At 34.0% G+C, this 14,076-nt stretch overlaps 1 protein-coding gene across 1 annotated transcript; it reads right to left on the bottom strand.

Annotated features, from left to right (window-relative positions):
- Window positions 1-10,183: 10,183 nt before the first annotated feature.
- On the bottom strand, window positions 10,184-13,791 carry LOC134279722 (cathepsin K-like). The gene is made up of 6 exons (XM_062762144.1): window positions 13,700-13,791; window positions 13,438-13,577; window positions 13,170-13,275; window positions 11,097-11,243; window positions 10,616-10,733; window positions 10,184-10,473 (listed from the first exon to the last, which is right to left on the bottom strand). Exons 1-6 carry the CDS (start codon window positions 13,700-13,702, stop codon window positions 10,199-10,201), a joined length of 789 nt encoding a protein of 262 aa, XP_062618128.1. The 5' UTR covers window positions 13,703-13,791; the 3' UTR covers window positions 10,184-10,198.
- Between the last annotated feature and the right edge of the window lie 285 nt (window positions 13,792-14,076).

Genomic DNA, 14,076 nt, shown 5'->3' with positions numbered 1-14,076 from the left:
GTTCACAACCTGTCTAACAAATTAATATTTACAAATTATTGAATAGAAAAAACTATATTCAGATTGTAACTGGAAGAATTGCTATTTTTATAGATCAATTAGAATATATATTTATTTGTATAATATTGCATTTCTATTAAATTGAACTTATTGTCCAGTTTTTCAACTTTATAATGTACAAAATAATTATCATGATAAAAAATCATTTTTCTTACATGAATAAAGTTATAGTTCTGTATAAATTATACATTTTCTAAAATGACACACTCTATATACATGTAGATATATAATCTACTGCATGCTGTGGAAGGATCTACTGCATGCTGTGCCCCAGGGAGAAAGAATAATTTTACTATTGAAAATGTTCATTGAAAGGCTGGTTAGCCCCCCCCCCCCACTTTTCTTGCCAACAATACTTTTACTATTGAAAATGTTCATTGAAAGGATGGTTGGCCCCCCACCTTTTACTAAGGTGAAATAATATGGAGGAAATAGAGTATTGTTAGCTTAAAAATTGGTACAAAAAAAGTTTGCCTCAAACACACACCCCAGGACCCCATAGTGACCCCCAACATCCCCCCCCCTCTAAGTTAGGATTTTCAATGTTGGGCAATTTTCCTTTGAATTCCCTTTTTTTTTCTTGTCAAAAATTTTCAGGTAGGTAAAAAAAAAAATTTCAGTGGCTGCCCCCCCCTCCCCCTTTTCAAAATCGATGCTACGTGCCAGATTTCAAACAGATTTCTGTAACCATGGCAACACTATTCATAAAAATAAAAAAAACTTACAACTAGAATTATATACTGTAAATGTATTATATTTAGCGCTTACGATATTTTGTGGAAATTAGATTTTGAACAAGTTAGCGTGGTTTTGATTTAGCACATATCTTAATGTTCTTCTTTATAGATATATGTCTGAGACATTTAGCATTGTACTTGAATTAGTGGATTTTTCTTTCTGCCAAAAACGCTATAAAGAATACACAGACAAATGAATACATTTACAGTATCTTAATCTATACTTGTGCATTGATTTTTTGAAATTAGAAAAAAAAACCATGGAAAGATTAGTATTTTGACAAATTGTTGATGGACAGACAGCTAGAGGACATCTTGCTATATCGCATTAGCTCTTCTGGTCTCTGTGCAAATAAGTAACAGAGAAATGTACATACCACGCTAATTTCTTTTATATTGTAGAACAAGGAAAAACTGTACAGTTTCCGTTCACCTTGTTTCTTTTTCTTGGCTGAGAAAGCAAGGGACAATTACATAATTTATCATCTTACAAGAATAAACATATACACATGTATGTTTTATGTACATTAATTCTTTTAGTATTTTATTCTTAATCATAATTATTAAATTTATATAAACTTTTGGACATTTTTTTGCCATTCTTAACAAAACATGTACATTAACAAATGTAGCTGCAGATCTGTAGCATTATGGTTTAATTTTTATATTTGTCTTTGACCATAACGCTACAGATCCTGTAGTGCCAAAAAGGTGAAATTTACGGCGCAATATTTTTTGCGCTCTTTTGGGGAGAATTTCTCTACTTTCTAGCATCGTTCAATCAACTACCTTTTAACCCCTGATTCTAGACACATTCTGTACCCAATATGTATATTTTATCTACCTCCCAACCATTTATAAGTGGCTCTACAGGCAATAAACTTGCTGGAAGTGAATTTTCAGCAATCTAACAAATAATTTTAATCAAGAGAGTTTATCACTTGTAGAGATGACTATAAAGGGTTGGGAGATGGATAAAATATACAAATTAGTTAAATAATGTATTTAGAATTAGGAGTTGAAAGGTAGTTGATTGAACGATGCTGGAAAGAGGAGAAATTCTCCCCAAAAAATATTGCGCCGTAATTGCACCTTTTTTGCACTACGAGATCTGTAGCATTATGGTCGAAGACAAATATATAAAACCATAACACTACAGATCTGCAGCTATAACAAATGTACCTCATGTATTTTCTTTTAAACATGGTAGTCAAATAAAGAATTGTATATTGAGAAAACATAAAACCTGTGAGGTAGCCATATTTTGATCCTCGTAACAGCTGCACAGCACGCTCCTAGATATCTGTCAAAACAAAGTCAGAGCATTAACCCTTATAAAAATACAAAAGTGTTACATGTCGTGATTACAGTAGATTAATAGAACTGTGAGAGAGTTGACAAAATCACACAACCATATTGTCTGATAAAAACGTACTATATGGTCATCAGATGTTTTTTTTTCATTTAAAAATATTTTGCCTGAGATGAATTTCACATTTTTCTGGTAATGACCTTGAGCTTACTACATTGAACTGATGATAAAGTTTGAAGCTCATACAATCTTTGCTTGAGTTTTTGACTTCCAGTAATTATATCCATTGGAACATACATGTAATGAAATGGTTACAAATCTTATACTTTTCTATCAGTGGAGCTTGGACTTGCTGGAATGACCTTTGGTTAGGGTCATGATATACTTTCAAGTAAAACATCATATATATCAATAATATTGAACAAAGGACCACAGGCCTTAAAGGTCACCTGAGTATCATGCAAGAACTTACCAACAATTGATTTTTTTTAATGTTACAGTAGTTTGTTTTTGTAATTAAGGTATGAATTAAGAAAAATTAATCCAGAACAAAGCATAACTTATCAGAGCCTTTTCCACTAAGCACTTTGCTTATGTGCAATGAAAAACATGACTGGAAGCAAAGTCTGGCACTGTAGCTCTCCAGTCTTCCAGTCTGGCTGTTGTGTTTGGAGAGCTTCAGTTCTGCAGCTAGTGCACAGGTTGCTAAGTCCCGTGTTGTTTTTGCTTTATACCGCTTTTAAATTGAATTATTTTAACAGTATAACTTAATAAGTATACAGGATAATAAAGTAGCAAAATAATTTTGTCACTGATTTATTTTATTGAAGCACTTTATCACAATATGCAGAAACGTTACCCCCGCACCTTTTTTAAAAAAAATTGTCAATCTCCCTTGAATCCTAACAGTCCTTTCTGCGATATACAAAAATGATGAAATTTTAAAACTAAAATCTTTACATATTTTTCTTTGTCAAATGATAAGCATAAAACCATATCTAAAAAAAAGGTTAAATCTGTCTTAATACACAAGATTTAATGATTGACCCTCCAGCCTCCTTAAGGCCAATAGAATTAAAATTTCACAACGTTTAATCCAAGTCTATTCAAACGAATTCAAATCAAGACAACGGCCTCAAAGAGTTCAAACTATTTAAGAAAAACTATTTCATTTGTTATTTTTCCATGTGGGTGCTAGGTCGTCCTCTAGTTCCGCTAGATACTGCTGCTGGGAAAGCTGCTTCACACTCTGGTCTATCTGCTTCCATAATGCTATTTCACTGGTTGAGATTAGGAAGAATATGGGGTTTATAGAAATTTTCTGTGCCTTGTCAACAATAGTTACTTAACGTCTTCTTACACTGTATTCCCCCCACTTCTCCAATTTGACATTGAGGGGAGGAACCCTGTGTGAAAAGGAGTCCATTGATTTTTTCCGGATAAACTCTAGGATGATTTTGTGGTGTTTGTTGAAATCTAGCAATTTTTAACGGTTAAAAGGAATTCACTTGCGCTTTGTAGGTTTTCCGGGTAGTAATTATAAAGGTTTTAAGTAAAATAAATTCATACAGTGAAGAAAAACAGAACTTTCATTTACTACGACCAGCTTAGGCCATTTCAACTTCACTTTCACATTGTTGTGTGGACATACACCGCATTTTATTCAAACATTTTCTGTTTTTTGTTATCAATAAAAGATGGAGAACACATGGAAGTAAAAAATATTAAGAATAAACCCGAAAAACATATGGAATTTGAACTTCATGCTTTTCAACAAAAACGGTCACGGTCGAGTAATTACTCATTTGATTACAATTTTTTTTTCACCTCGACAGGTAAGTATTGCAAATTAACGGCATATTAGTAAGCAACTAGTAAATTGAAGTTTAGGTTTTTAAAATTTTGAAAAAATAAAAGTGGGGACTTAGAAATTTTGACAAGTATATATAGTCTCCACTGGTGATCCAAGATGTTGTTTTCTTTTGTCCTCTGAGATTGTCTAGGTACAGTCTGCTGTTCATGGGCTAAATGTTCCTCAGAATTGGTATCATCCAAATCATGATGCATCATCATCAGCTTCGGCTTGCTGCCGTGTATCTGCAGACAGTTCTATTTCCTTCACATCAGTGTCTTCTATATTTGCTGAAGTACTTGTGTCATCAACATGATCAACAGGTGAAGGAATACCAACATTACCCTCATCTTCAGCTCTCTCTTCTTCATTGGCCAATACATTTTCTTGTGAGTTACTTTCTATCTCAGGAGCAAGTGTAAAATCACTGCTATTTGCAGTGGAAGCTGCCTCCTGTATCAGAATTTCCTCATCGCTGCTCTCTGAGTCACTGTTATCCTTGTGTGAGATAGTCAGTTGCTTGGTTCTTCTTGTGACTCTAGACTTTATCCTTTTCCTAGGTGCTGGCTTAGGCCTTTCTGTCTGTAAATCAACATCTAAGTGGCCGAATGGTAGTAAAAGGTTCCGATGTAAAGTTCTCTTAAATGTATTGTTGTTTTCTTTTTAACGATATACGCAGGAACATCCTTGTTCGGTTGACTTTCTACAATATATGGGTCTTCTTTCCATTTATCTGATAACTTGTTTGTGCCTTCAAATGCAACGATCTTTACTAATACTAGTACTTTATTTCCAGGCTGAATAACAGCATCTCTTGCCTTCATATCATAGTTCTTCTTCTGTTTTCCCTGGGCCTTTTGAATTGATTTCTGTGCCAAATGATATGAATGTTCAAATTTTGATTTTAAAGACCTGATGTATGAATTAAGGTTTTCATGTTGATTTGGTTCAGCTGTTTTAAAAATAAGGTCTACCGAAAATTTTGGTTTTCGGAAACATGAGCCAAGAAATGTGATTGTCCTGTAGTTTCTTGTTTCATTGAATTGTAAGCATGAACTAAAGTTGAAATATGAGATTTCCAATCTTGTTTTTGATAATTTTCGAGTGTTCCTAACATCTTTAAAAGAGTTCTGTTGAAACGTTCAGTTAAGCCGTTGCCATGGGATGGTAAGGTGTTGTTCTCGACTTGTCAACTCCTAGAATGGTACAGAGTTCCCGTATAATCTTTGACTCAAAATTTGCTCCCTGATCACTGTGTAGTCTTGATGGTATGCCATAATGGATCAATAAAATGATGGTATAATGCCTCAGCTGTGGTTTTGGCAGTTTGGTTCTTTGTTGGTACAGCCTGTGCAAATCGCGTAAAATAATCAGTGATGCCAGGAATGTATTCGTATCCTCCTTTTGATTTCTCTAGTTTAAGATACTCAGTAGTCTACACACACAAGTTCTAACGGTTGCGATTTTTTGATGTTTATAAGGGGAGCTCTTGTTGTTGGTGTTTTCCTTAAGAGACATCTTCTACAGTTGGAAATGAAATGTTCTGTGTCTGTTGTCATACCGAGCCAATAGAATCTATGCCTTAATAAGCTGATGATTTTTTCACGGCCTGGATGTCCATGTCAGTATGAAGATGGTATAATACTGTTCCAATGCATGATCTGGGTAAAAGTATCTGTGACTTCTTTTTCTCATTCACTGTTGTTTCTCTAATGAGGATCCCATCTCTTAATCTAAGTTTGTCAAAATTCTTGTGAAGTAAAGCATGGTACTGGATGTTGTTGTATGGTAAGTAGTGTTTTGCTGGCTTGTACTGATCCCGCACGTATGGTATCCAAAACCTTAACACTGGGTCATTGTACTGATGACGAGAACATCAACCTCAGTTTTGTCACTCAAGTCTGGTACATTGGTTTTTAAAATCTACGGAGATATGGATAAGCATTGTATATAGGGATGGTTGGATACAGCTGAGTTACATATTCTTAATGGAATCAAATGTTATGATTTCCTGATTTGGTATCCTGCTTAGTCCATCTGCATCTGCGTTGTGTGATCCGGGTCGATACAGAATCTCAAAGTTAAAGTTGGCGAGATCTGCAATCCATCGGCCCTGTCGCATCAAGGTTCGCAGATGTTAAAACATACGTGAGTGGGTTGTTATCTGTGTAAAGTTCCTGGAATGTTCCTCCATATAAGTAGTCTCTGAATTTCTAACACACAGACCACTTCAAAGCCAGAAACTCCAATTTATGAACAGGGTAATTCTTTTCGGATTTTCGATGTGGTCCTGCTAGCGTAAGCTATGACCCGTTTGAAGTTTTCCTGCGTCTGATATAATACAAAAAACAATGCTTGATGATGAGGCATCTGTATGAAGTTCAAAGGGTAAGGAGTAATTGGCGAATCCTAGAATTGGATATGTTGTGAGTTTTCCTCCTCATTAAGTTTGTTGAAAGCTTGTTCTTGCTCTCTACCCCATCTCCACTTGTCTGGTTCTTTTAATGTCCTGACACCATTTCTAGATTTCTTCTTTGTATTTGGTAGGAGATCATTCAATGGGCGTGCTATTGTTGAAAATCCCTCAATGAATCTCCGGTAATACCCAACAAAACCCAGGAACTGGCGAACTTCATCTGACGTTTCTTGGCTGCGGCCAGTTCTGTCGACTTGCTGATCTTTTCCAGGGTTTGGTTCTATTCCTCCTCACTGACAATATTTCCTACATATTTCACTTTGCTCTTAAAGAATTCACACTTCTTTGGTGATAGTTTCAGATTAACTTCTCTTTTCCAAACGATCTTAATGTTCTTCATGAGTTATTGGAGAATATTATGAGTGCAGGACTTGTAGATGAAGCATATATCCAGGTGCTAACCCTTCGAAACATTACTCCATAAGCCTTTGGTATGTAGCAGGTGCGATAATTCAGACCAAATGGCATGCGATGGTATTCATAAAAGCCTAAAGCAACTGTAAACGCAGTTCTTTCCTTGTGACTTTCTATAACTGCCCTATGGTACCTTGCACTTCATATCCAAGATGGTAAAGAATCTATTTTCTGCTAAGGCACGTTTCCAGTATTTTTCTATCCTTGGTTGCGCATAATGATTTTGAATGTCCTGAGGTTTAGCTGGCGATAATCTAACACATGCGAATGTAAATATTTATAAATGTACTTATTAAAACGAGCGTTGCTTCTACCATGGTCACGTGATTTGATTTTGTCCTTCAAGAAGAGATTTTTAACGATCTTTATTGAAAATGGCTCTGGGATTCGCCTCGGTCTTTGCTTAAAATGGTGTTTAGATTAAATATTTATGTTTCACAATGTTAGTGTGTTTTCGATGTCTGACTTCGAAAAACATGCAATTCATATTTCCTCAATAATTGTTCTGCTCCTTGCTGCTCTGATGCTGTAAGTTTATTTACTTGCACTTCACCAAACTTAAGATATCTTTTTTGTTACAGGCTAGAACATAAAAGCTGTTTGATTTGGTTCGATTTCCACTGTTGGTATCAAATATGATGGATTTAGGTGGAACTTGTACTGTCCATGGCAATGTAATGTCTACTTTTACCTGCATGACTGGCTGGATAGTCTGTGAGGGATGGTACAATATCCAGGTCTGATGGAATTACAGAGCAAGGTGTAGCTTGTAGAACTGCTGCTGTAGACTGGTATGGAATAGCTTATCCATATATCCTGGAATAGAAACTGTTGAATTGGTGGTATGATGATACAATGACTTTCAGCTGATTTATAACCCCTAATTGATTGTTTTCCGAGCCATTTCTTTAATTTTTAAAAAGAAACATGTGATGCAATCAACGGTGTAAATAAATAGCAATATGTAGATATTTATCTTCCATATTGTCCTTGGCACCATTTAGCATGTGTTGAATATATTCGTTTCCAATCAGAAATAAAACAAGACTGTTGAGTTACTGGTTGGTACAAGAGACATGGAAATTTCAGTGGTTCCTTTTATCGATATATTTTAGCTTTTGATGGGAAGCTTTCGATATATCATTTTATTATTGCTAACAACTATGTTAATCTAAATTACTTGAAGCTTCTTTTATTGGATGGCAGTTCTGCAAGTGACTAAGTTAGTTACTAAAAGTAGATACACAAGTTCGTTGTATCATTAGATCCAGTATCAATTAACCTTTAAAAAAATTCTTCATATACAAATCTTCCACTTCCGATGTATTTCCTACTAATTTTTAATGTTTTGCTAAGGGCCTTTCGATGTTGGACCACTAGGTGTTTCCCGCTCGGAGAGACGTTTTCCACTAGTTACAGAAAGGTCTCTTTATGTTTCATCCTCCTAAATGATGTTACATTACGGAATACAGTGTAAAATACATGTCCCGGTTGTCTGCATTTGTAGCATAATAAGAGGTTCTATCATCCATTTATTGATATAGTTCTCGGCCTCAGGCACTGTTGTATCCGTATTCATAATCATAGTTGTATGCCTCGAACTCAATAAATGAACTGTAGTTTTTTTTCTTAGGATGTCCTATGTTACAGTTTCCAGCGCCATAATTTCCTCTTTTGGATGTGTATTGGAAATCTGCCGTTTTGATTCGCCAAAGCCCTAGTCATTATGCTGTGTTCCATGGCACAACTTTTGGAGGTTTTTTACGTCTAAGCACATTCCTTTAAGATAGACTCTAACATCTGACTTTCTCAGCTTCACTTGGTATGTCAAGCCATGTTGCACTGAAAGTGCTCTTTGTTTCATGTTCCTTTTCTACAAGTCTATTTCTTTCCTTAGCTGCAAAAATCGTGGCTTGCATCAAATTTGTAACTCAGTGATACCCAACAACATACACTTAATTACAAAATTTTCTACATTCCCGTTTGTCATCTTTCTATATTTTCTCTGCTAGGTTGCGACGAAATTCCTATTCTATAAATCTCCTCATACAACAACTCCAACTCTGCATCTTCACAATATTATGAGTCTTGTCGGGCACTGTAAATTGTTCCATGAACGTTCCGTTGTGCCAAACACACTCTCCATCTTGTCCAGTATGTGGGTTACAGTGGCTCCAAACCAAATTACATAGCAACCTTGCCTGCATCTCCTCGCAATGGAAAAAATCCCGAATTGACTGAGCAATTATCAATCAGTTGAACACGGACTTCTCCTGTGTTCAAAATTGCTAAGGCGCTCTTCATATCAGCTGTTTCAAGGTATATTTTAAAATAATATTGCTAATCTCCAAAAATCAAGAGATTTATTTTGTAGAAACCTAAAGGTGCTTCCTGATGGTTATTCCGGAACTAAAAACCTAACCGGAAAAAAAATCCCCGCGGTGACTGTCACACATTGACACAAAACATCTTCATTCATTACGTCTCCAACTGAGTGAAAAATTCGAGAGGGACGTTAAAAAGGTTAAATGAGAAAAAGGGACCTGAACTAATATTTATTTTTTAGATTAAGTGTTTTTTGTTTGAAATCCTGTGCTATATCAGCTTTTGGTTTTATGTTTAATTCTTTGAAGACTTTTGCAGTTTGTGTGTGTGTGTGAAATGGGGGGGGACATGATGATTTGTTGTTGTTGTTATGATTTCTAAATGAACAAGTTTATATCATGAATTTAATTTCAAACTAGAGACAAGTCCTTTCCTATTTTGTGTTGATCTCCTCTCAACAGAATTGGAATGCGTAATATCAACGATTTATTGCCACATAACTCTCTTAACTTACACCGCGGTAAAAAATTAATGAAAGTAAAACCTAAAATAATTAGTTTTTTTGGACCCGTCTAAGCTTAAGGAACGAATCTTGCCTCACTTTTTATACAGTTTTCTAACAATGTCTACTCTATTTTATTAACCCTTATTGATTTGTTTACTACCGTATATCCGGTTTTTTTCCGTGTTGGAAATTTTGCGAAAAAGGTGTAGATTTGTATAGTTTATATTTTGCGTAAGTTATTTTTTACGAATAAAGATTTTTTTGTTTAAAATGGCAATGATTTTATGTCACATTATAGCTGACATAATTTCTGTTTTATATTTTGCGGATCAAAAATGATCGCAAAAAATGCGAAATATAGATAATCGCGAAAAAAAACCCGGATATACGGTATTCATTTTATAATGAACAACTTGAAATGCTATTGCATGTAGTTGCTTTATATAGTTTTAGACAATTTTTAATCATGTCGCTGTTCTCGATATCAATTTTCGAAAGAATATTCTTCTGTTATTTTTTATGTAAGTAAAGTCTTGTTTTTGATACCCCTTCCAGTGCCAACCAAGCATGACAAAGGACACGCAACCAAACAGATCTTGAAGAAGGCCCAGATTAGCATATCTAAGCTTCTGGTTAAGTAAGCTCGGGTTATATAACAAATTGTTTCGCTTTTCCATCGTTGAATACATACCGTTCCTTGGTATGGGTAAGATTCCTCAGTGTCTATTCCACCGTTGTTTTTTATGAAGTTGTAAGCGTTAGACTGAAGTCCTCCGTGGCATCCCATGTTCTCTGAATTATGAAAACGTAAGTCATTTTTGTTTAATCCAAAAGATAACTGGAAGAAGATTATGCATCTTAATTTTTGCATCATTACTTTTTTTTCATTTTTTTTTTTATATTATAATAACTTAATATTTTATTCATGTGGTACCTTTGCTACAATCTATAAGATTTTGCTCGGACAGAGAAACTAGTTTTCCTGTTTTACGAAAGTGCTGCCCCTCTAACCCACCAGTGGAAGAAAAAGCCCAACAGGATCCACATCTACCCTGCAGACAAGGAAATAAATAATTTTTTCTCTCAAAATTATAGTTACATTGGTATTCGTATAGAGCTTTTAAAAATATTATAATATCTAAGATAAAGTTTTTTCTACAAAACAAATTCTTTGTTGCATTATCCTTTTTCTACAAAGACATCAAAATTAAAGATAAAAATTAAAACAATAACATGTAGTAATTTTATTGTAAAAACGTAAAACTAAAATACTCGATATATGCCGATTGTTATATGTACAACAAGCCACAGAAAGCATTGAAGTTTGTTGCATTGAAAACATCTCTCCATTTTCAAAATTGAAAGATGTTCCAGGTGAAAAATATTCATTAAATACAAATTCCGCAGTAACAAACCTGATCTTTTACAGGAGTGACATAGCCCTTTGTTCTCCAATCTACAGTGTCTGGGACCTTCATGTTGTTTGGTGGTAGAAAAGTGCTGCCATTCATGAAACTAAAACCTCTGGCACCATTCAAAATGGCTGACACTTCTTCACTCGTCTGAATTAATACAAAATAAGATTCATTCTTGTTGAATGATAAAGGTAAAGTATATTTAAATTCTGTTCTTGGTATGGTTTAAAAGTGCGGATCTAGAATTTTTTTCCAAGGGAGGGGGTCCACCCAGTCAAAATAAAAATTCAAACAAATAAATATCTTAACAAGCCAAAAAAGCCCCTCCCCCCTAAATATAACTAAACTCATTCTTCCAATTGTGAAACTCTATTTCCGGGGGGAGTGTGGGGGGTCGTTGACTTTTAGAGCTCCATACCTTTGAAATTTAATACAATTTACACATATATCTGTGTTTTCAAAGGTTGGGTCTGTTTACGAGGGGGTCCAAGGTCACTTTTGCTTGATGAAGTATATACATTTATTAACTCTGGGAATTCGAGGCTTTTGCTTGGGTAAGTACGTTAATTTAATGACTCTGGAAATTCCCTGAACACCACCCCCTCCCAATCTAGATCAGTGCATGTAAATATCTGTAGTATTTGTGTTCATCCGTTGTTTTTCCCCAAAATCTCCTCCATTATTACCGGCGTTGTAGGGAATGGTTTTCCCAATAGATAGCTTTCCCAAGGGAATCTTTACCCTACAGTAGGATTTCCTCGATATGGGAAATTACACAAAAGCGAAATTTCCTTTTTTTTTCTCTCAGAGAAGGATTTATCCTAAATAATAAAGACAATTTTTTGGCTAAAAAGTATTTGAAATCAATCATTTTTATGGAAATATGAGTGTTTTCTTTTACTCATTTATACTATTTATAAAATCTGCATCATTTAATCATGATAAAAAAAAACTGATATTAACGGAACCCATTTATTATCATAGGAATTCTAGCTTACTAATAGAAAACTTTATCTCTGAAACCGACATAGATATTATCAATTAGAAACTCGAGAAAGTTTTTTGAAACCACGTTTGGATTACTTGTATATGCAAATCTTTGGAAAGGAAAAAAAGTAATATTACTATAGTACAGTGTTAATGAAAAAAATTGAACACACTTTATGTCAGTACTTCACAGTATTTTTAGCAAAATCATATTGAACTTTGCATTTTTTAAGACTTCATTATAGTAAATTAAGATATTGATAAAGTAATGTAATGAACCTGTTTTTGAAGCATTTGAAATTTGTCAAAGTATCAATATATTGTTTAAGGAAATATCGATACGTGGATGTTCCTTGTAGCGATCTTTATCAAACAAGATTTGGACTTTGTAACAGTTTTTTTTCATATACTTATGTTAGACGCATACTAATGAGACGTGCCTAATGGGATTTTTTATTTATATTTTACATGAAAAAAATTTTCAAATTCCTTTACGTGAATTCAACTCTAGAGTGCACTTAAAGTGTAAATAACATGAGAAGTACATTTTTTGTAAAATTGATTATCGCAAAGATTTCCCGTAATTTTTTCGTGAATTTCATGTGAATTTAAAGTTGTGCATGTTGAATTCAAGTGAAGTTCAGTTGGTTTTGTATGTCTCTGTAATGAATTTTTCAGTAATGCAATATAAATATTTTTTGTCATAGATAGTGAAGTACTCATTATTTCTCTTAGAAATAGTTTACACGTTAAAGGTGTATGGACACAGATTTGAAGTTAATATTTTCTGTATAATATCACTACTTATATATTCTAATAGCATTTCACACAAAAATATTAAAAATCTTATTTCATCTTAAAGTTATTGAATCTTCAGATTTTTTGCTGGGTTTGATTGCCACATCCTTGCACTTTCACAAATTTTACTTTTATTCTTAATACTGAGGAAAAGTTGCAATCTTGCTGTGTATTAATGAAAAATCTTTACAGTTTATAAAAATATATATGTATTACTATTCAAAGTTTATATATCCTACAAAATGTACTTTTGGATGTAAACGAGTCAAAAACAAAAATACTTCTTACCATATCACCATATTTATTCATTCCCAGCCGATAGCTATGGTGTCCCAAGTCAGCCTCTATGTTGTGTTTATTGATGAAATCAAGGTTCTGTTTCCAAATCAACTTTCTAAGAAAAATAAAAGTTTCAACACAGCAAAAATAAATGAAAAATGCCTGAAATTAAGAAACTGAACATCAGAAAATGAAAAATAACGATATTCCAATAAGAATAGCATCATTACTGTTTTTCTATGTGAAAGAAACCTAACAAAGATTGATATCCTCGAACCTTTCTGGTTCCTCTAGCTGAGAGTAGACCTTTCCATGGACACGTTTGAAATCCTCCCATTCCTCATCCAGAAAGACATCAGACAGGGTGCCATAGCAAACACACGCCGACAACGCAACGATCAGTAAAATCTTAAACACCTTCAAAAATACAGATATTTAATGAAAACAAATTAAAAACTAGATTATGTAAAATCAATTGGTAATAATATAAAGTATGTAAACTATATTTGAAGTTCGAAACTTCAGCAAAGCCAACTTACCATATTCGTCTGATGTTATTGTGTAATGATGGGACCAAGATGTCATCACTTGCTTTAAATGTCTATCTCTCAAGTGGGAACTTTTTTTTTTACTTTCCACGACTCCAAACAAACTTCCGCTGTGTAATACCCCTTGATAGTTGTAATATTTTATATCACATGACGGGGAAATATAATTAAAACCAGGAGGTATTTATACTTTTTTTCAAGTAAATGGGGTATCTAATGATATAGCAAAAATTAAATCAGAAAATTCTGATAAATCATGATAAATCATCATCCTATTTTAAAAATCGATCAACTTTAGACGGACATTTTCCCTTCATTCAGCTAATAACCTTAAAATCAAAGAAGTTTAGTGTAATTACGTACAACAA

The sequence above is a fragment of the Saccostrea cucullata genome, unplaced genomic scaffold, assembly GCF_032062105.1.
Source record: "Saccostrea cucullata isolate Sc308-1 unplaced genomic scaffold, CSIRO_AGI_Scuc_v1 ctg4459, whole genome shotgun sequence".
Lineage (NCBI taxonomy): Eukaryota > Metazoa > Mollusca > Bivalvia > Ostreida > Ostreidae > Saccostrea > Saccostrea cuccullata.
Note: the sequence above shows the minus strand (reverse complement) of the source record. Positions and strands in the feature narration are given on the sequence as shown.

Coding starts and splice junctions, on each gene's coding strand:
- LOC134279722 (XM_062762144.1), bottom strand. Junction 10,734..11,096: donor TCACTCCTGTAAAAGATCAG/GTTTGTTACTGC, acceptor CCTTGTCTGCAG/GGTAGATGTGGATCCTGTTG. Junction 10,474..10,615: donor TCTTATAGATTGTAGCAAAG/GTACCACATGAA, acceptor TTCATAATTCAG/AGAACATGGGATGCCACGGA.